General features: G+C 45.0%; 1 protein-coding gene and 1 long non-coding RNA gene across 5 annotated transcripts in view; one reads left to right on the top strand and one right to left on the bottom strand.

Moving 5' to 3' along the window:
• The first annotated feature begins 10,633 nt into the window (after nt 1–10,633).
• LOC310705405 lies at nt 10,634–15,673 on the top strand. The gene is made up of 2 exons (XR_014525239.1): nt 10,634–10,955; nt 14,965–15,673. It is a non-coding gene; the product is annotated as an uncharacterized lncRNA (long non-coding RNA).
• Nucleotides 15,674–18,417: 2,744 nt separating this feature from the next.
• The window catches only part of ARHGAP20 (Rho GTPase activating protein 20), a 92,028-nt gene continuing 87,517 nt past the window's right edge, over nt 18,418–22,928 (bottom strand). For 3 of the 4 annotated variants that reach the window (XM_083499634.1, XM_083499632.1, XM_083499633.1), the window contains exons 12-15: nt 22,312–22,421; nt 21,753–21,942; nt 19,200–19,314; nt 18,419–18,760 (exon numbers count right to left, since the gene is read on the bottom strand). In XM_083499634.1, the coding sequence (XP_083355760.1) occupies nt 18,501–18,760; nt 19,200–19,314; nt 21,753–21,942; nt 22,312–22,421 (675 nt within the window). In that variant the 3' untranslated portion in view covers nt 18,419–18,500. Of the gene's footprint in view, nt 18,761–19,199; nt 19,315–21,752; nt 21,943–22,311; nt 22,422–22,928 lie in introns of all 4 variants that reach the window. The other variant, XM_083499631.1, reaches the window with a different exon arrangement.

Here is a 22,928-nt window from a genome sequence, read left to right as displayed (position 1 = left end):
GGAAGCAATACCAGTGGAAGAATTGTTTTTTAAAAAAAACAAAACAAAACTGAACATTTAAGAATTAATAGCAAAGAGTATTTTAAGTTAAGGTACTATTCAACTACTGAGAGCCAAGTCCACGTCATCAAGATCAGCAGACATAATTTCAGTGGATTCCTGTATGCTGAATTCACAATTCTCCATGTCCTGAAGGCTTTACAACGTGTGTTGAACTGGAATGTCACAATGCATGCACATGTTGAGGAATCACAGACACACTGCTGCACAATTCTGCTGCAAAAACAATTTGCTGCAAAAACAACTTGCATTCTCAGTATCTTAGATATAGTCCTACGTAAGGTGCAAGACTTGGCTGACAGCTTGTGGAGTTATTCTTGTGTGGTATATTTCAGAGCCTTCTGGGGATAAAGTGTGTATTCATAGAAAGCATGGGTAATGCAAAGGGGGGTTGGAATGAGTGAATATTTTCCCCATGTTAAAATCCCTGCACATAGAGCAACTAGCATATCAAGATGAAGGGTTCCGTAGCCTAGTCCTGATGTGCTAGTTTTCCATGCTCATGGAGTTAATGTCTTCAGAGGAGGGTTATGCCACATACTTCTACTGAATAGGTAGGTGCCTTTTTAAATCAAACCTGGGTTCTATCACATGGTGTGTCTGTGTTTTGCATCAGCCGACAGAAAAAATTAACTTACTTAAGAATCTCCAGGATGTATTATACAGCGGTACCTCGGGTTAAGGACTTAATTCGTTCTGGAGGTCCGTTCTTAACCTGAAACTCTTCTTAACCTGAAGCACCACTTTAGAAGAAGAAGAAGTTTGGATTTGATATCCCGCTTTATCACTACCTGAAGAAGTCTCAAAGCAGAGAACATTCTCCTTTCCCTTCCTCCCCCACAACAAACACTCTGTGAGGTAAGTGGGGCTGAGAGACTTCGAAGAAGTGTGACTAGCTCAAGTTCACCCAGCAGCTGCATGTGGAGGAGCGGAGACACGAACCCGGTTCACCAGATCACAAGTCCACTGCTCTTAACCACTTTAGCTAATGGGGCCTCCCGCTGCTGCCGCGCCGCTGGAGCACATTTTCTGTTCTCATCGTGAAGCAAAGTTCTTAACCTGAGGTACTATTTCTGGGTTAGCGGAGTCTGTAACCTGAAGCGTATGTAACCTGAAGCGTATGTAACCCGAGGTACCACTGTAGTTCTCGTCCCAGCACATCATGAGGGTGCTCTAGATTTCCTGTGTTAAGCAAGGGGTTGTATAGACCTCCACCAACTCAATGAATGAATGAATACCATGCAAGAAAAATGCCTGAAAACTATACTTACGTGTGTGTGTGCGCGCGCACGTGCGCACCATCAAGTTTTACACAGGAGGTAAGTACAGAGCATTTACGGTGCAGTTAATTGTTCCCTCATTCAGTCAATTGCTATGTGAACAAATATAGGAGCCAGTTTCAGCAATTTTATTTTTTAGTCTATACCACTTTCTGAGAATGCCCTTGAAGCTCTGTGTCCAACAAGGACGTGACAGAATGCTCTAACACACCACCTTGACAACAGAAAATCAAAACCCACCCATAAAATAACAGGGTTTCCACATTTCAGCCTCATTAACCTATAATGGGCAGGGTGGAACCCTACCACCAAAGACAGTTTTCTTCATCTTCTGGCGCTATGAGCTGCTCTGGGCAGGGACAGCCAGAGGTGAAATGCCACTGTCAAGAAAGCAGGAGGAGGTGGTATTAACAAGCTGGAAAACCTGAAGGTTTCCAAAAGTTCAGGCAACATTTTAAAAAGTCGTGTGGGTAAAAGTAACCTCAGGAGAACAACTAAAAAGAGGGTGCAGAAAGTTCACTGACTGTTAGGGAAGAAGAAGAGAAGAGTTTGGATTTGATATCCCACTTTATCACTACCCTGAGGAGTCTCAAAGTGGCTTAACAATCTCCTTTCCCTTCCTCCCCCACAACAAACACTCTGTGAGGTGAGTGAGGCTGAGAGACTTCAGAGAAGTGTGACTAGCCCAAGGTCACCCAGCAGCTGCATGTGGAGGAGCAGGGAATCAAACCCGGTTCACCAGATAATGAGTCCACTGCTCTTAACCACTATACCACACTGGCTCTCTTTGCATCAGGAGACAGAAAAAATGGGGGATGGGGAACTGGAATGGAGTATCCCGGAAAAAGGCATGGATGGCTGGAAACCTGAACAGCAGCAGTCTACACTCCTTGGAGAAAAACCTAGTGCTAATATTATTGAAAAGCTTGTACTATAGGGAAATAGGTTTCTTATTAGGTAAAGAATTAAGCATCTCTTGCAAAGCCAGAGCATTTAAAATTAATTGCCTGGTTTTCTGCCTTGGAAATTTAAGATCTTCAAGATTATTCTGTGTGCCATGAAGGAGAATGTTACCCTTTGTTCTTAGGGCACAGCAATTTTCCTTCTGCTTCCCAACTTACCGCTGGTGTAGTGTAACGGGAAGGTTTGTCTAGGTTTGCTGTTTGAAAGAACTTTGCTGCCTGGCCTTTCAACTCATCAACTCACGTGCTGAACGCTAACAAGCGTGGGTAGCAAATTGGCTCCCCTCTCTTCACCCGCCAGCCCGCCATGTCCTGCAGCAACTCTGGAGAAAGTAAAGGCTGCTGCTGCTCGCTGGCCTAATGAGGAGACAGACTAGAAGTCTCTCCATTCAATTTTCTCCTTGGCTTTGGGCAGAGAGAGCGGCTCGGCTTGCTCCGTTGGGCTAATTTCCCAGCCAGCAGCCGATACAGCATTCCTACTGCGAGATGGGGAGCGGAAGAGAATTGTAGAATAAATTGGAATGAAGCGGGATGAGTTGACATTTCCTCTGAGTAATTCTCACGGGAGGAGTCCAAGACTTCTAGCCATCAAAGGCCCCGTAGGCACAGAAGGAGGCGGCTGCAGTCGAATATGATAATACTCTGTCTAGCCTGACTTCAGGGCTTCATGTCTGGCAAGCTGCGAGTTCCTTTGCATGTTTTAGAAAGCCGGTTTCGGTCGAGATGGAAAGAAATGTTCTTGTGCTGCAAGATCTGAGTTGGCAACAAAAGCCTCTTTCCTCTTTCTACCTTTAGTTCTCCTTGCTTCGTGTGCATAGGCAAGCTGGCCATGTCCTATTAACAATGCTCTCCATGTCAGTTTTAGCACAGAGACTTCCTCCTTTCTGTTAAAGCGTTAATAAATTCACTTCCCTTCTTTATAAGCCAGTGCAACTGCTTAAATGGCAACAGCCTTGGAACTTGCCCTTGTACAGAGGTAATTCAGTGTAACAGCTGAAGGGTGCACCAGTTCTGAGAGGCTGGTTTGGGTTACTTTTACAAGAGGGGTGCTTTGTGGAGGAGATAGCGGGGAGGGTTGGCCTAACTTCTCCCCCCCCCCACCTCTCCATAATAATAATAATAATAATTTATTATTTATACCCTGCCCATCTGGCTGGGTTTCCCCAGCCACTCTGGGCGGCTTCCAACAAAACACTAAAATACAATAACCTATTAAACATTAAAAGCTTCCCTATAAATAGACCTAAATAGACTACTGACAGGAGTGAGCAGCAGCAAACCACACTGCACAAATTGGAGTTAACTCTTTATTAGCAAAAACAGGATCAGCACAGGAGTGTCAGGCCTAATGAGCACAGCAACTCATATTCTGGCTGATCTTGCCCCCATGAAGCAGTTGCTGAGGCTGAAAGTCCCCACCTCCCCAGAGCTACCTAAGTCCCCTCCTCTTCCAGGTTTTTCCCAAGCAATTTGAGACTGTGCCTGTATGAACTTATGCTCCACCCTCTGTATGCCTCTCCTGGTTCTGGGAGGGGAGCTTGTTGCAGCAGGAGGGGGAGACACCCATGCAGCTTCTCCAGCCAGACCCATCTCTGCCTCTTGGCTTACCTCCTCTTCTGCTTCAGCTTCTGGGCTCCTCCTGCCACACTCATTTCTCACCAAGCCCTGTTACCTCATCAGCTTCTGACACCTCCTCTTCATAGCCTTCTCCCTCTAACCACTCATTGTTTCCCCATCACTCCTCCCTGGACTCTGAGCCTTCTTCCCTGGGGGGGGGGGGTGTTGGTGGTCTCCCAGCTGGTTCCTCCCATCATTGCTCTGTGTCCAACCAGTCCATGACATCCATGACATGGTGGAATTCCGCAGCACTGCATCACCAAACACTGGTCTACCTTAGCTTTCCATCACAGCTACCTTCCTGGGTGGGCGAGCCCCGTCTGCCCCACCTTCAAATAGAGAACGGTCCTTTGATAGGCCTTCAAAAAAAGGACTCCTGGCAAAGGCATCTTCTCAGTGGTGGTGTTAACTTTCAGAGTGATGGACTGGAGACTCATTTTGATTGGTTGCATGTACAGCTAGTACTTAAGTGAGGGGGAAAAGAAAAGCAGTCAAAAGCTGAGGTTCTTGGCGTTCAGCTGGATAGAAGTATAGCCTCTTAGCTCTGTGTAATTTGCCCTGAGGAAATATCTGCAGCCAAGGAGAAAGTCTTTGAGCTGGGGGATTGATTGAAAGACAGGGTTTTGTGTGTTTTTTAAGAATAAACAGATAATTGAGAACTGGGATGTTGAAACTGAGAAAGGAGAAGTGGAGTTGTAAGGGAATACTGTACTTGGGTCTCAATTCAGTCAGAAGGGGATAGATCTTCTGAAGAGAAAAGAAGAATCCCAAACTAGTTAGGAGGCGTGTTGTCTCCCCTGGTCTGGTATACTAATAGAGGAGCCTCCGGAGTATAGATTTGTAAAAGGTAGGGAAATTGTCAGAGTATCAACTTGTCTCAGAACCCAAGTATTAAGACCTATGCTGCAACATCTCTGCAAATAGTTGGAAAATTATCATAATGCCCGTTGCCTACTAATCCTATTAATCCTATTAATCTCCAAAGTCACTTGCTGGTCCCCCTAGTATGAAGGAAGGTGAGAATTGTGTGTCAATGTACAGTTATATTTGTTAGCTGCAAGATTAGACTCTGCTTCTCCGCATGCCCCTTGTAGGTGTCTGTCTCTAGACATCTCTCTAGCTTTGGTCCATTGCCTGATCTTGTCGCTAAAACTGCTTCAAATGGCATACCACTTCCAGAGTATCACTTAGCAAGAATATGTCTTCCTCTGACAAGCCTCTGCTTATAGGGAGCTGGCACTGAAAGGAACGTAAATATGCCCACAGGGCAGTTAATGCTATGTATTCAGCTGACTCGGACATCCAGCCAGCCACCAGTCTCCTGCGTTGTGCCCGGGAGGTGACTTTGACACTTCCACTGGTGTCTCTTTCCAAAGAACTGGACCATCCATCCCTACTGGAAATGCTTTTCAGAAAAGACAGGGGCCAGAGGGGTGATGCTATCCACCCTGTTAGTGAAAGTCAACATACCGCAGGAGTCAAGGAAGAGGGCAGCCCAGACGGATCATATTTGTTGGGGACTTGACACTGCCTGCTTTGCTGTAAAGATGGCCGAGGTCATGGCTGTTTAAATATCCACTTTGAAAAGATTATTACCCTGCCTCCAAAATGTAATAGTTGGACAGATAGATAAGGTTCCCACCCCCTCCCCAGAAATGTATTCAAGGTTCAAAAGGGGTGAAGTAACACATTCAGACCAGGACTTGTGTCTTGAAAGCAGGGTAACATAATTTCTGTCCCAAAGTAGGCTCTGAAAGCAGAGTTTTGCATGTTTTCAGCACAGTCCTGTTTGAATCACTATTGAAAAGCCAATAGTGGAAAGTGCTTATGGCTGTGTACCTATGACATGATTATTCTCTTCCAAAGCAACTACTCTATTCCAAACTTAAATATAGAAAGTGTAATGCTGGTGGTCAATAAAAGAGGTTCAAGGACACTCTCAAGGCAAATCTTTAAAAATGTAGTATAAACACCAACAACTGTGAAACACTGGTCTGCAAGTGCTCCAGTTGGAGAACAAAGGTGTCATGGGCTTTGAAGACACTCGAACTCAGGACAAAAGGGAGAAATGTGCTAAGAGGAAGGCACACTTGGCAAACTCTCACCATGATCAACTCTCGCCCAGAAACCTATGTCCCCACTTGCGGACTCACTGTTAAGACCGTGTCTCTGGAAGACAATCTTACTTAGCTATGAGTGGTTGCCAAAGAAGAAGAAGAAGACATCACCAAAACATGTCTGCCTCTAGTCCCCCACAAGCCCTTGGCCAGTTTGCTGGATTTTTTAAAAAATAATAGAATTGTAGAGTTGATTGTTTGCCTTTGTTTTAATATGAAGGATAAATGTGCATATGGTGTCTTAACCAATATTTTTAAGGTACATAGCCTACCTGCAGGAGGTGTGGGACCAGCACTTTAGGACCAGCACTTTGAATTGTGCTCGGAAACATACTGGGAGCCAATGTAGGTCTTTCAAGACCGGTGTTATGTGGTCTCGGTGGCCGCCCCCAGTCACCAGTCTAGCTGCCGCATTCTGGATTAGTTGTAGTTTCCGAGTCACCTTCAAAGGTAGCCCCACGTAGAGCGCATTGCAGTAGTCCAAGCGGGAGATAACTAGAGCATGCACCACTCTGGCCAGACAGTCCGCGGGGAGGTAGGGTCTCAGCCTGCGTACCAGGTGGAGCTGGTAGACAGCTGCCCTGGATACAGAATTGACCTGCGCCTCCATGGACAGCTGTGAGTCCAAAATGACTCCCAGGCTGCGCACCTGGTCCTTCAGGGGCACAGTTACCCTATTCAGGACCAGGGAGTCCTCCACACCAGCCCGCCCCCTGCCCCCCAAAAACAGTACTTCTGTCTTGTCAGGATTCAACTTCAATCCATTAGCCGCCATCCATCCTCCAACCGCCTCCAGGCACTCACACAGGACCTTCACCGCCTTCACTGGTTCTGATTTGAAAGAGAGGTAGAGCTGGGTATCATCTGCATATTGATGGACACCCAGTCCAAACCCCCTGATGGGCTTACCATAGGCATCTGGCTGACAGGATACTGGACCACATGGGTTGCTGGCCTGATCCTGCAAGGTTCTTGTGTTCGAACAGGAAGCAACATTTGCCCTGTTGATACATTTGCTTACAAGGTAAATTGCAAAGGGAGACACAACCTACAGATGACGGGTCTCCTGGATCTGCTGTGAAAATGTTGCATCTCCAGATATCAGGGCAGCCTTTGCCAACCCGGTTCCTTCCAGAAAGGCAGACTAGGAGTAATACTGTACCACCTGACCAACAAACTGACAGAGGAAAACATCAGTCAACAAACAGGCAATGGCATATTACTATGGATATGCAAATGTTGATAATGTAGTGAGACACTTCAGCCTTCACAACAAGGGATGGTGGAGATGGTGGAGAGATACCAACCCCAGAGCCATTGTTCTGGGGAGAGGACCAAAGGGCCCAGAAGGATGGGAATTTATCCCTACCCTGGGCACGCAGGGCCAAGTGCCGCCATTGGTTAGTTGGTCCCGTGCCCAGGGAAACGCCCTGTAATTCCTGCCAGATGATCTGGCCTGCAATAGGCCAGTTCAGAGAGGAGGCTTGGGAGCCTGCCCACAAAGCCACCCTCTTGAGAAGGGGCATATGGACTTCTGCAGAGAGGGCCCCTGAATAATTCAATCAAACAGAAGTGACAAGGCTGTAGAAGTGATTTGCCAAATTTCAAAGCGGCAACTCTTCACAATTATTCAATGCCAGGAGATGCATTTAAACATCTCAATTGTTTACTCATGTATTCTATATTTATTTGTTGGGGGCGGGGAGGTCTTGTCTCATCTATGTCATATTTATTCAGTCTGCTAATGGAAACAAATGTCTAGGCACTCCGGCCTGCAGGGTTGACCGCAGGAGCTAATAAGTATTCAACTTGTCAACCTTCTCCTGCCTGACACAGAAACACACTCTTCAGCCAGAAGCGTCGCTGCTGAATGACTGATGCGTAAAACAGAAGGGAGGCGATTCTGTCATTCCCGAGAGCGGCAAACTATCACAGCGTATAAAATGAGCAAATATGTGTGACACATTGGGGAGGGGTAGTCTTAGAAACAAATATCTGATCGGCACGGAGCAGGGAAGTGGCAGCCATCAATTATCTGCTACCTTTTGCACCATAGGGAAAATAATGTGTGTTTTGTCTTAGGCACAATTAGGATACACAAAGATGTCAAAACCTTTGACTGGGCCAGAATCTCACTCAGCAAGACCAGGCTACTAGTAGTTTAATTTCCCTTTGCTGCTTGCAATTCTATAGTGTCTTCCCACTACAACTGAGGGCACCAGCTTGCCTAGCATGGATATGTTAGTTTTCAGCCACATGCTAGTCTGGGAGAGGTCTTGGAATTCCCAAATATGAGTCGTTGAAGCATCCCTACTACGCAATGCATAGGTCGCTTGGGAAAAGGTTCTATATATGCTACACTTTGGGAGACATTTGTTCCTTCTTTAGCACAAGCCCATCAGCACTTTTTGCAATCTGGTGTCAGGCTATGTACAACACCGCCGTGTCGTGTGCCGTTAACACGATGGCTCGCAATGCGACTTGACAGTGCAGACCACATCTTTCGGTTTGCTTCACATCACTGTGAGTGACGGCCCAATCTGCTGAGTGTAATGTTGGATTTGCATGGGGGTCAACAAGGGATTGACAGCCTCTGTTGCCCATGTTATTTCAGCTGGCTCGGAAACCATAGCAGCAGAACGAGACGTGGGCAGGCAGGGTCACAGGAAGCTCCTTGACCTACATTGCCTACCCAGTGTTGAAACAGAAAAGTCCTATTGCGTAGCTGTTTGCCAGCATACCCAGCTTTACGACTGCCTCCCAACTTCTGCTGATTTATTTAAATATCTGTAGTCCACTTTCCATAAGGATGCCAGGCATGAACTCAGCAGTTCACCTAGGGCAGGAACTAGCCATCACTTCAGCAAATGCACATTCCCAGACCCTTTTCAGGAGATAATGTATGGCAAGGGTACACTTGCAGGGGAGAATTGGTGAACAAAGAGAAAGGTGTACTTGAAGTCTTCCTGTGCCTGCTAATTCTCACCCTAGAGGATGATTTCGGAGCCTGGCTGGGTGGTGGGATGATTAAAAATAACTCACTTGGGGAAATAGGAGTGAGAGGAGGATTACACATTGACCCATCCACTCCTGCCTATCTATTCTCCCCTGCCAATACCCTGCAGTAATGTTATACAAGGGAAACATGCCATTGTAAGTTGCATTTTACCCTTAGGCAATCACTATCTCATAGAATCATAGACTCTCACCACCTCAGCCCTGTGGCCAGGCCAGAATTAACAAAAAGCCCCCAAGGCAAAGATGTGGAGGATGCCTAGTGTGTGCAATAGCAAAAAGAAAAGAAAGTCATTTTGCTGAGATCTCTTAGTGCTTTGACATATTCTTCTCTCCCCACGCAGCCACTCACTCATTCAACTATGCTTTATTCAGCTTTGCTAAGGTCTGAAGATAGCATTTATTATAAAAAACACACACCAATGTGTCCGTCCTTCCCTAAATACGCCTGGTGAGTTCATACCTGAAGCGCATTTAAACAGGAGAGTTCCCTGACTTACGGGCAGCGTCCCTCCACAAATGTTTTCACTTTGCTAGTACAGCTGCAATATTGTTGTCACAGTGGATACACAAACTAATTCATCCACATTTACACAGAAGGGGGGTCTGCATCATTCTTGGGTTCCAAATGGGACACGTCTACCACATGAGGCCTATTAAGCTTGGCACATGAGCTCAATTTGTTAATGTGAATTGTATGCTGAACATGGACTTGCCTTCAACGCGAGGGCTGCCCTGGGCTTTCATCACATCAAAATCTTTCTGTGGCTTGACTGAAAATGTCAACTGTTTCTAGGGGACAAGTAGGCGGGTACCTGTTTCTAGGGGACAATGAGCCGTAGCCAAGCTTAAATAGTCCAGAAGTTAGCCATTCAGTGACCTTATTTAAGAGACGCGTTTTCAACACAGAAAACATTTCCCTTCACTTGATCCTGTTGTCACTTACGATTCAAGTCAAATAACCTGTTATGAAATGCATTCTGCCGAATGTTCCTGTAATTCCAGTGTTGCCACAGAAGTGAAATTCTGACGTGATCATATTTTGTACTTAACCACAGTGAGCTTGGTTTACAGAGGAGAAGTCAAAACTGGAGACCCTGGTGAAGTTTTTGAATACTTGATGCTGGGTTTCACACCAATTCCCTCAATGTGCTCAGGCAGTGCTCTTACCCTCTTGTCTACTATTTCCTCATATATGGAATGAGGCTGCTGGGAGGATGAGCAAATATAAAATATTACTCTTTTTTCTCTTCTTTTTTACCAAACTAAGATAAGAAGGGAAGTATCTCTAAAGTTTTCATTGGCATACTTGCTTGGGGGGAGGGGAATAGATTAACACTGGTTGTATTTGCAAAAGAAAGAAAAAACCATTTCTTTATGAAAATATAAGCTAACCTATTCAACATAAAAGAAAACAAATATTAATGCTAGATATTTCATTGCCGGAACAATTCATCACAGGCCAAACTAGATGCGATAGAAAAGTCTGGCTGCAACTGCATGTTCAGTATTAAGTCTTAACATCTGGAAGAACTGACCTCATAGCATGACATCATCATGATATTCTTCACTTGTGGCCCATAGCAACCAATGATGTGATAGGTGGTTTTCACTTGATCATCACCATCAGGTATCTTGCCAAACAAATTCAGAGTAAACTTTGTTGGAGCACCATATACAAAGATGATGTTCTACAGGTCAGCCCAGACTCTGAGCTCTTCATCTGAGGTCCTCCTTCATGTGCCTCCTGTGTGAGAAGTTCGGATGGTGGCAACGCAAGCATGGGCTTTCTCTGAGGTGGCTCCCCGCTTGTGGACTGCTCTCTCTAGGGAGACTCACCTGGCACCTTCACTACACAGCTTTAACCGCAAAGCAAAAACATTCCTTCTTTCTCAGGCCTTGGGGTAAGTAAACAATCAATGACCGTGTGTGTGGCTTATTGCTTTTGCTTGTTACTATGGTGTGCATTTTTGTGTTTTCATGTTGTAAACCACCCTGTGATCTTTGGATGAAGGGCGGCATGGGAATTCAGTAAATAAAAACAAATAATTTTGCTGTAACGTCACTTTAAATAGGCCTATTGTGTTTTGCCAGCAAAATGTTTTAATCTGCAGGACCCTGGATTTATGTTATGTTTCTCCTGGCAGCTACAAATCCGGGCAAATATTGCCACTCAAATAGTAACCAAATCTGCTCAGGCTTTGTATTGAGAATTCGTTTTTCCTTTCAAAGCGTTTGGCCTGGTTGTGTCTGTTTCATCACAGCCAGAGGGTGATGGATATCCCACCTTCCCTCTTAATCTATCACAGTTTCGCAAGTCCAGAATACATTTCACATGTTGTCAGCATGCTGCACCAAGGCTATATACATTTGCAAGTGTGTAATTATCAGATGGCTGGTAAATCGTTGCCCACCCCTCCCCTCCCCTTACATAAAAACAACACATTTCATTTATAGTGATAGTGCTTAATATTGTGTTTAATCAAAAATGATCAATGGTGCCTGCCTGCTGTTGCAGCTGTTGATAAATGCACAGGAAGTGTACTTTGAAACAGGGGATGTAAAGTATTTTGTAAGTAATGAGCACTGTATTTATTTACATCATACTTGGGATGTAAATTTCTTGTTGGGGGAGGGGTAGTAACTCTGGTGGGGGACACACATTGTGCTCCTTTGGGGGTAGTTTGTCCACCTTTGGTCTCTACCTCACCTGTGGCTCCTAGAAGCTGTCAGCATACGACAGCAGCCTCACCCCAGGAATGGCTTCAACTGGCCATTTAAATGAAGTGAAGGTAGCTGATGGGTCTCAAATCCATGGCTGAGTTAGGGACTTCCCCTGCATGCAAAGACAGGCTTTGACCAATTGAGCAGACGAGACCAATACTGGGTTCACTGGTCAAGAAGGCACGTGGTGTGGAGGGAAGTGAGGGGCAGTTTGGGCTCATCAACCTGGAAAGGTAGCCCATCCAGGAGAAAGAAAACTCTGACCCTAAACATCCGCTGCCTTGTGGGATATCTTCGTGAGAAGGAAAGACTAAGGAGTAAATCCTACACAAATCTGGCGTGGAGTCACCAAGATGGTTGGTTAGCACCTTGTACGCCTCCTTCAGGAAAGTCCTGAAGCCAAGTTGGTGCCGAATGTCTTGCTCTGCTTTCCTTTGGACCACATCATTGAGGTCGAGAGCGGGGTCTTGTTGCCTGGGCAGCCCAGGACCTCTATACACACAGGGGAGGTCACTTCAATGCCCCTAAGGCAGTGGTCTGACTTCACCCCGAGAGGCATATTTCATTGTCTCTCGAGACAGATGGATGCCAACAATTTGAGATCAGACTTTCCTGCCAGCTATTTCAAAGACCATATTTCTGCCTGAGGAAACTATGAAAGTGGACTTACTTTAGTGGAGATTTCTCAGGCAGTATGCACTAGGGATGTAGCCTTCCCTCTTATTGGTTTTTTTATACCAATGCTTTTTTTCCAGCAGAAGAAACACGGTTTGCTTTCCTACAGTGAAGGCTGGTTGCCCAGAGCTATTGGGGTGGAATGCAGGGAGGCTAACAGTAGGTGGCGCCAGAGTCAATGACAGACAGAGGAAACCAGCCCTACTTTGGCCCTCCCTGCAGTTCTACACAAGGGTTTAAGAAGGAGGAAGCCAACCATAGCTAGAGCCACCCCCTGGACTAGTTGTATGTAAGAGCAATTGAACTGGGATGCAATTTCATACCACTGAGATAGCTCAGTTAATGCATGAAGGGGTTAAGATTGTAGAGTTCTGTTCCTAGACTCGGCTGGGTCATGCCCCCTCTTCTCTGTGAGGAAGTGAAGCTGCTTCTATTCCCATTCTCTTACTCTCTCTCCACACCATGTAACCGACCAAGACGGACATGTCTGAAGTTGGTCCAAGTTCAGACTGCATGTTTGAAATACATTCTGCTTGTTGCACACAAGTAATCCTCTTATGTTATGCTTGCTGCTGCATGGAATAACACATGAACCTGACCTTTGGATTTAATAAGTAAAGCTTTTAAGCTTTTCAACAGTGTGTGGCCTGTTCATTGCTAAAGGGGTAGAGAGAGGGGCAAGAGCTTTAAAGCAGACTAAACAGGATATACAAAAGGGCTGAACAATCTATATTCCACATTTTGCTGATGCTTAACTCCAATAGTGTTTTAAACTATGAGCTCTGTCTTGCTGGAAAGTGTGCAAAGCCCCACATTTTGAATCTAGACACTCAGCTAATTCTTTTTTTAATTACTCACACATGGGTCAGCTCTATTTCCCACCTACACAGAGCCTTAACCCATGAAACAAGACAAAGGGCAAAACAATTTTAAGCCATTTTAGTAGATCTCATCAGAAAATCAGGAATGAGTTTTTCAGCTCCCCCTACCACAAATTTTGACACCATCCCAAACTATTACAATGAGAAAGGATAACTAGACATCCCTTCTGGATTCTTCCATATGCTCAGATAAACATATGGTATGTAGGCTGCATTGAGCCCACCAAACAACATTCTCCTCCCCTGGCTCAGGAAGTCTTTGCTAAAATGATGAGAATCTTAGCATGCCATGTTTCTGAAGCCTCACATTTTCAAGGAAAGGTCATGAAGCAACTGGTGCCAGGATTACAGCCTTTCACCCTCAGCCCAGAAGGCCCCTGTTGCTTTTGATAGGCGGGTGTTTCACTGGTTGTTGTTCTGTCACTCCGGCAGAGCGACTTAAACCATTCCAGGCAGGTTTAAGTAATACAAAAAGGGGACGCAGAGGTGAAGAGGGGTAACAGAAATGAGAAGCAATTGTACCAGAGGGAGCTGCGAGGGAATGAGAAGGAGCCACTGTTTTGCAATCTGAAAAGATAGATGGGGACTCAGTTCACATGCACACAAACCAATTTTAGACTTTCAGTTATGGATACATGGCTGGTAACGTAACTTGTGAGCCAAGTGCGATAAATACCTTGTAACTGCACCATCCCCTACATACTGATTGCTGTGTTCTGCAGGAGAGAGCATCCTGCAGATAACACCCTATAATAGAATCATGGAGTTGGAAGGGACCACAAGGATCACCTAGTCCTACCCCCTGCAATACATGAATCTTTTGCCCAACATGGGGCTCAAACCCACAACCCAGAGATTAAGTGTCTCATGCTCTACTGCCTGAGCTATCTCAGCTTCAAGGGGTCCTTTGTCAAAATTGGGCCTTTAGGGTGGTGGCACCTACTCTTGGGGACTCCCTCCCACTGCACATTAAACGGGCGTCTTCTCCATTGGCTCTTTGGCACCTGCTGAAGGTGTTCATTTTCCAACAAGCCTTCAAAAATCTTTATCCCAGTTGCTATCAGTTCTGGATCTGAGCTGATTTTATGCATGTGTTGCTCTTTTAAACTGTTTATATTTACTACTGACGAAAGTAGAATGGAGGGTGAAATTGATGGACTATGCAGAATTAGATAAATTAACAGGAAGGATTCGAAACCTGTGGGATCAGAGATTCTTAGAAGACTGGAGTAAATATATGAATTATCTGAAAAGTAATTGTGACGAACAGATTACGCTAGTAGGTTTGCAAGAAGTTTTGTAAGGTGGACTGTTTGAAATATTGCATGAAAGACTATGAGATGAACTATTAGTTAATGATAATTAAGAGTAATAGAGAAATTAAGAAATACAGAATAAGTGATAAAGAACAAAAAATCATCAGAGGTGTTGATGGAAGTCTAAAACATTGTATAAGATGAAAGTTATGTTATATGACTATTGGAACTGATATGTTAACAGATCAATAAAAATGTATAAAATAAATAAATAAACTGTTTATATTTACAGTTTTGTTTTGTCTTTTTTAAAAAACCACACTGTTTTTATTTGCAATTGTTTTTAACAGTTTTTATATATGTTAATTCATCTACAGATGTCATTATATTGCAAATTGCTCCAAGCTACCCCAAGAGAAGAGGAGAGGAGCAGATTGTTTAAACCCAGAACTCTTTATAACAGCAATTGAAGATGGATGTCCCAACCTCCTCATCATAATCACTGAACCAGAGGATGACCGGACATGGATCACCCTCAATATAACTTCCAATATTACATGGATAACTTCCAAGTCATCCTCAGGAATATCCAGCAATGGTGTGGGCACTCTTGCGTGACTGCAATTTATTTCTATGAGGACTGCAGAGGAGAAAATTATTTATGAATTGTGCTCTCTATTTTCAAAGCAACGTCTCATTCTTTGAAGAGATAAACATGAAAAGTCACCAAGAAGAATGCCATTTGCCCAGCAGTTTTCATCCCAGCAGCTTTATGGCAAAAATGTTATATTTATTTCAAAATACACTACTCAATGGATACACATCACCACCAGAGCCCGAACCACCCAAAAAGTTAGCAGCGTTTTTTGCAAGTACAAAAATACACATTTATTTCAGAACATATACAATAGCAAAGTTTTATCAATATATATTATACAATCCTAAATACAATTCACAAGGGAAAGAAAAATGTAATATCCAAATTAAACACAATAAGGAGATGCACACAAAACGTGGGAGTTGTAAGTTATAGGAGGGCAGGATTTATGCTTCAATTAAAAATGTCCCTTTTTTTGATGAAGAAAATTACTTCTTCTTTCCTCTTGATTGTGCATTTTACCACCTCCACTTACACTGAATATTTGCCATAGCAGTGAAAAGAGAGTGGGGGTCTTCAATCCATCTGAGATGGGTGTAGATTCATCAGAGTGCTGTCGTGATGGAGATTTATGGTGGAAGCCCACCGAAATGGACACTGGCTGAGATTTGCTTGGCAACTTGATTTGTTGTCGAAGATTTGTGGAAGGTCATGGGGTTATGGGGACTGATGTGGGCAAAGATGATCCAGAAAGCCATAGCAGGGAACAGAGAGATGGTGTTGAGAGCTCATTGAAGACCCTGAAGGGGAGGTGCCCAGGGATAATAAACTCACCCTTGAGCAAATAAGTAGAGGCGGTGAGAGAAGGCAGTTCAATCCATCAGAGATGGGTGTAGATGCATAGCCTGACGTGGAGAACAGAGACTCATTTTCAGAGTGGGCCTTACGCCTTGGAGCTTTTGGCTGAGCAAAGCAAGGAAGGGGAAGCGGAAGAAAGCTCTTCATTTCCCCCTTCCCCTAAAAGGCAGCCTTCCTCCCTTAATCGAAGGGCTGAACATAGACCCGAGCCAGGTGCTGTCTTCAGCACTGATGGTCAATGGATCATTGATGGGAACTTAAATGAAACTCTGCCTTAAGAGTGAAACTGCCTTAAAATCAATGTTTAGAACAGGGGTCTGCAACCTTTAAGACAAAAAGAGCCACTTGGACCAGTTTCTGAAGGAAAAAAAACGTGGGAGCCGCAAAACCATTGCGACATTTAAAACAAATATATCTCAGGAGCCGCGATCTGACAGCGGGCGGGAAGGTGACGTCGGGACGGTGCCTGACTAACGCACGCACCGCCCCCATGCGACGTCACAGCCTGTACAGCGCCCGCCACAGTGGGGAGTCTCGGGGCGCACAATGCGCCTCCTCCCCTCGCTAGTATCCGCCCCGGCAAAGGTGTAAAAGAGCCACATGCGGCTCCGGAGCCGCGGGTTGCAGACCCCTGGTTTAGAATGTACAGGAATGGATCAGAGAAAAACTGAATAGCAAGCACGTGTATAATTATTTGCAAGTGCTGTAGAATCAAGAGTTTCTCTTAAGGCAGATGTGATATACAGAATGTGACAATGGGAGGAACAAGAGGAACTTCTTGAGGGTGGACCTGCCGAGAGAGGGCCCAGTTGGAGCTTTGTAATAAACTAGGTGGTTTTCACAACTATTTTTCTTTGCTTGAGGGCTTCTGTCATCGTACAGTTTCTGACAGAAAATAAATGGAGATGGTGAGAGAAGGCAGTTTGATCCATCTGAGGTGAGTGTAGATGCATCAGAGTGCTTTCTTAATGGAGATTTGTGGTGGATTTGGGGGGTGTCCTCTGCTTCTGCAATGTGACACCATGGCAATCCAAGAGTCATAAAGGCAAAATGCCAGAGATGTTTCCACACTTTCTTGGTGGTCCACCTTGGGTCAGGGGTTGGCTCTTTCTCTGGCCTGCGTGAAAAGAGTCTGGAGTGGCCTCCTCACAAAAGCCCTGCTGGTCTCCACCCCAGCATGTGGCTAAAAAGCAGAGCCTCCACCATGAAAAGCTGGACACTTCCTGCTTGGAGGCTCTTTCCCTTTTTTGAAGAGACACATATCCTTGACTTCCATTGGACCAAACGCCTTGGAGCTTCGAAAGAACAATACGATACCACATCTATGGAGCCCAGAATGACCAAAACTCTGCCTTAAAATCAAGAGTCAAGGATAAATGTCTAAAGGAAAGGCTGCTGAGCTGCCCAGCTCCCTCAGAAGAACTACTCTCCTGGCATCCAAAGGATACACTTCTGACTCCAAGGTTATTTTAACAGGACAGTTCTTTTTCTCGTTCCATGGTGGAGGCTCTGCTTTTTAGCCACATGCTGAGGTGGAGACGAGCGGGGTTTTTGTGAGGAGGCCACTCCAGACTCTCTTCACGCAGGCCAAGGAAAGAGCCAACCTCTGATCCAAGGTGGATCCCCAAGAAAGTGTGGAAATGTCTGTGGGATTTTGACTTTATGACTCTTGGACTGCCATGGTGTCATATTGTGGAAGCAGAGGACCCCCAAATCTGCTGCACCTCATCAGGAGAACACTCTGAAAGCGAGTCTGGGTATGTCCTTTTTTTGCTGAAGAAAATGACTTCTCCTTTCCTCTTGATTGTGCATTTTACCACCTCCACTTACATTGAATATTTGCCATAGCAGTGAAAAGATCAGAGTTCCTTGTATTTCTCATCCCAGCTCTGTGATCAGTGGGTTTCCTTAACTCAGGAGGAGTTTCATTTACGTTTCCATCAATGACCCCCCCCAAAATCCGCCACTAATCTCCATCAGGAGAGCACTCTGAGGCATCTTAAAAATGAGATCAAGAGAACAGGAGTAGGGACTCCATGTTGACCCTGAGTGACACTGATTTGGACCCGCTGGAAGCAGAGGCCCCCCCCAATCCGCCACAAATCTCCATCAGGAGAGCACTCTGATGCATCTGTAGATTGTATCAGAGTGCTCTCCTGATGGAGATTTGTGGCGGAAGCCCGCAGAAATGGGCACTGGCTGAGATTTGGTTGGCAACTTGGCAGAAGATTTGTGGAAGGTCATGGGGTTATGGGGATTGATGTGGGCAAAGACGATCCAGAAAGCCATAGCAGTGAAAAGAGAGATGCATCGAACCGCCTTCTCCCACCACCGCCACTTATTTATTCAAGGGTGAGCTTATCATCCCTGGGCGCTTCCCCTTCAAAGTCTCCCCTTGAAGACCCTGAAGGGAAAGTGCCCAGGGATGATAAGCTCACCCTTGAGCAAATATTCAACTTAAGTGGAGGTGGTGGGAGAAGGCGGTTCGAGAGCATCAGAAATGGGTGTTGATGAATACCCAGACTCACTTTCAGAGTGCTCTCCTGATGAGGTGCAGCGGATTTGGGGATCCTCTGCTTCCAGTAGGTCCAAATCTATGTCACTCAGGGACACCACCTCTTTGCTCCCCTCCTCTTTTTTATTGAGGTTTGCGCAGTCATTCAATTCATTTTCCAAACTGTCGGATGAGGAGTCATGCAGACGAACAGAAGAGAGATCTGCAAGAGGATGAAATAGGTGTCAGCACACCCTCAGGTGTCACTCACTCCATCAAAAGCAACATCGCTTAATTAAAATATAAGCAGAATTTTATCCACTATTTTGCAGCAGGCGACGTATTTCTTAATCTAATATTCTTAATATTCTTAATCTAAATTTGGTCCTTCTCACATCCATCCTGTGATGGTTCAGAACAGAGGCAGAGGAGAGTAGACTTGCTGCAGGCTGCTCAGTCAGCTTTTTGAGATTTGATCCCAGGAGCCTTGCATCCAGACCACACATTGCCCACTTCCCTGTACCATACTGTGACCTGGAGTACGTATTACAATCACTATGGAGAAGATGCCAAACAGGCTTCCTATGGAGTCCAAGTCAAAATGCTAGATGATCACTCTCACTCTCTCTCCACTTTACTTTTTTTAAAAAAGTTTCTTTTACCTGAACTATCTTCTTGGTTCTCATTTTGGGGCATCATGGCTGCAAAGATGTAATTAATTTCATCCCCAAATATCCTGCTTCCGTTTTGAATCATAAACTCTATGAGGACAGAAGCCTGCAAGCAAAGAAAAATAGTTGTGAAAACCACATAGTTTATTACAAAGCTCCAACTTGGCCCTCCCTTGGCCGGTCCACCCTCAAGAAGTTCCTCTTGTTCCTCCCATTATCACATTCTGTATTTCACATTATGTAGCACATCATTTTTAATTCTGGGGTTGTATGCTATAGACAAATGTGCACTTTTGCAAATGCTTCTTTTACAGAAAGCATATACCGTATTTTTTGCTCTATAAGACGCACCAGACCATAAGGCGCACCTAGTTTTTGGAGGAGGAAAACAAGAAAAAAAATATATTCTGAATCCCAGAAACCAGAACAGCAAGAGGGATCTGGCTTCTGGGATAGCCTCTTGCTGTTCTGGCTTCTGGGATAGCCGTGTGAAGCCTCTTCAGGGCAGCGGGATGAAGGCTCCCCCTGCCCAGAAGGGGCTGCACGCTGCTAAGGCAGAAGCCAGGACAGCAAGCGGGGCTCTGTTCCTCCGCCCGCTTCGCAGGAAAGACGCTTCGCTGAAGGGGCGCTGCGCAGCTCTCCCTCTCTGCGCAGCGCCATTCGTTCCATAAGACGTACTCACATTTCCCCTTACTTTTAAGGAGGAAAAAAGTGTGTCTTATGGAGTGAAAAATACGGTATATGTATTAGCACGAACTTTTTAAAGCAAATGAGCCTTCCTCCCAGTCCCTGCTGTTTCCTTGGCACAGGACAGGCTCTTTCCACAACGCCTTCCTCTTCTGCTTAGCGCTAGAACATTTCCCTTGCCTGCCTGCCTCCTGTCATCTGTTGTGTGCTCTCATTTCTGTGCCAGTTCTTTTCCTCCCACACAAATCCTCCTAGTTCAACCTGTTTGTTCTAGGCTGCCTCCCAAAGACTGCACTGGAATCTGAAAGTGCCCTATAAGAGTTATTGGATGCATATGGAAAGCAGGGTGGGATGACTGGTGCTCTTGACTTTAATAGCACCTAGCTAAACATCTGTGCGGGCATGTCTTTTCAGTTAACAAAAATAACATTTATTCATTTTTTGGGCAAAAGAGAGCACAGGAGCCACCATTGGCTTCAGGCAAATGCATGCATTCAACAAAATAATTTGATCCCCTCTTCTTCTTCTTTTTTTAAATTAAAACACTTCAAGCTGCACACTGGAAGCTGCACATTTGTCTACTTGTCCACAAACAAACAAAAACTCTCTGCACAGAGGGGGAAGCGTCTTTCTCTCTTCCTCAAATAAAGCTTTCTACAAAAATGTTGATTTTTGTGTGTGGGAGAATATGCACACACACACACAAGCAAACTCTGGCTACAGTCGAGACAGAACTTTACTACTTGATTCTGTTAACTGTACAAAAGTGGTCTTAAAGCTAATGACAGATCCATCTAAGCTTCCTGTCTCTAACAGAGACATTAAAAAGAAATGTGCATAGCTTTTGTCCTTTTTGCTACAACAGCACCTTGAAGCTGGGTGCTTGGGGGTGGGTCACTGTCGTGGTGGTGGTAAGATTTCCTGAAGCTGTGCCCCTGCCCACATATTTCTGCTGCTTCTGGTGCCGGTTCATATGGTCCTACTGCCAGCAAAGGTTGCATTCCTTGCTGCTGCCAGGGGTGGCTGGGTGGAGAAGGCGCTTCCTAGTTTCACCTCCAATGGTGATTCCAGACAGACGGCAGAAAGCATTACTTCCTATTCCTGACCTCAATCTGAGCCATGCAGTCACATTTCTTGTCCTCACACTAGTGTCTTGTGGGTAGAAGAAACTAGGAAGCACTGAAGAAATTGCTCCAAGCAAGCAGGTAGCGCAAATGGCACCAGGAGTGAGGCAAACTCTTTGCCACTATTTGCATCCCACCTCCCATCTTGCAACTGTGCCTTCCCAGTACAAAAGTTGGAAGGCTCATTTTGGCTTATCACAAATCTTCACCGTCTCGGTAATACAGGTTAGTAGTCAATCACGGTTTACTCAGAGTAGACCCACTGAAATTAATGGACATATTTAAGTGAGGTCCATTAATTTCCATGGGTTTACCATATGTAAAACTTAGCTGAATACTGCTCACAGGCTCATCTGTTTCTTCAAAAGCAGCTGTGTATGACACCTAGCTATAGAGGCGATCTCTGAAGGAGGAACAGGGTATGCTACGGTACTAGATTAGAAATTTATGACGTTCCTCACCATCTCCTCCCAAGTAACACATCTCACCAGCTTTTTGGCCAGGTGCACAGAGAAAGACCAATGAAGTAGGGAAAGTAAAACAGGTAATATAATGGTGGAAAGATGTAAATGCTGGAGCTTAAAAAGCTGGGAAAAATCAGGAGCAAGGGATTTGGGTCTGAGCTCGCTAAGGTTGTCCTGCCTACACAGCAAATAGCTTAATTTTAAGGCAGACTAACTGGCCCTTCTGCCGCTTTATGGGAACCTCTAAGCAGAACTGTTTCTTAGCCTACTTTCATGGTGAATTCTTCTTCAGTCCAAGAGTTTGTGGCAGCTGGTAGCCAGAGTAAGCTGGGTCCAATGCACACTGCTAAATTGAATGCAGTCATCTTATTGTCTTCAGACTGCCTTTCTATGCTGTGTAGGACTCCAAACAGGTAACGCAGCAGCATCACGTTGGCTCCAGGTAGTTGTTCCATTAGCCTAGCAACACACAAAACACACAACTCTTCAGAACACAAGACTGTTTGCAAAAATTTCACTCAGGACTCTTCCTTCTGCCATTCCTCAGCCTAGCCTCCTAGCTACGCCAATCTGGAGCCCACTTCATGGTAAGTGGAAATCCACAAAGGAAATAAATCTCCCCACATTCTATTTTAAAGCACAGAGATCTGAACCGTATATCTTCTTTCCTGCATGCCATGAACAGGTGAGAATATTGACCAGGGGACCAAAATGGAATGCTGACCAATCAAATCTAAATTTATAAGCTTGTCTGCAACAAGAACATTCTGCTTTTTTCTGGGTATTCATTTCTGGAAGCAGCAGAGGAGGTTACACAAACAATTCTACCTGTGGGTGCTTTTTATCTTCTCTTCATCGTTCCCTTCATCCATTAAGGAAACCCACTGATCACAGAGCTGGGATGAGAAAACGCTGCCTGGGATATTGCGCAAAAAATCCTGAGGAAGAAGGAAGAAAAGTATGGATGAGTAACCATTTGTGGGGGACTGTTTCATAAGAAGTAAACCATGGAATTGCTGGAACAAAATCCCTGTAGATCATAAGATTGTCTACTAGTGCATCAATGAACAATTTTGGTCCTGTCTAAACCATTTCGATTGCTATGGATGGATTTGAGTCATTTCTCACAGAGTAAATGAAACAGTAGCTAATTACTTCATAATGCTAAGAACAGCCCTGCTGGACCAAAGGTCTGTTTAGCCCAGCATTCTGCTTGCACAGCGGTCAACTAGATTCCTATGGGAAGCTCATGAGCAGGGCATGAGTGCAACAGCACCTTCACTGGTTTGAGACTGAAAAAATTAATCTGTTATCAGCCAGTGCAGAATAACAAACAAAATGTTGTCTCAAAGTCCAACACAGCCAGGGTAGCCTTAGGCAGTTCAGCACCTCTTAGCCCAACCAACCTCCAAGGCTTACTACACAAATCTATTTGGATAGCCCCT

This window comes from Podarcis liolepis (assembly GCF_965112155.1).
Source record: "Podarcis liolepis genome assembly, chromosome: 4".
NCBI classification, from domain to species: domain Eukaryota; kingdom Metazoa; phylum Chordata; class Lepidosauria; order Squamata; family Lacertidae; genus Podarcis; species Podarcis liolepis.
This window is presented reverse-complemented; position numbering and strand designations above follow the sequence as displayed.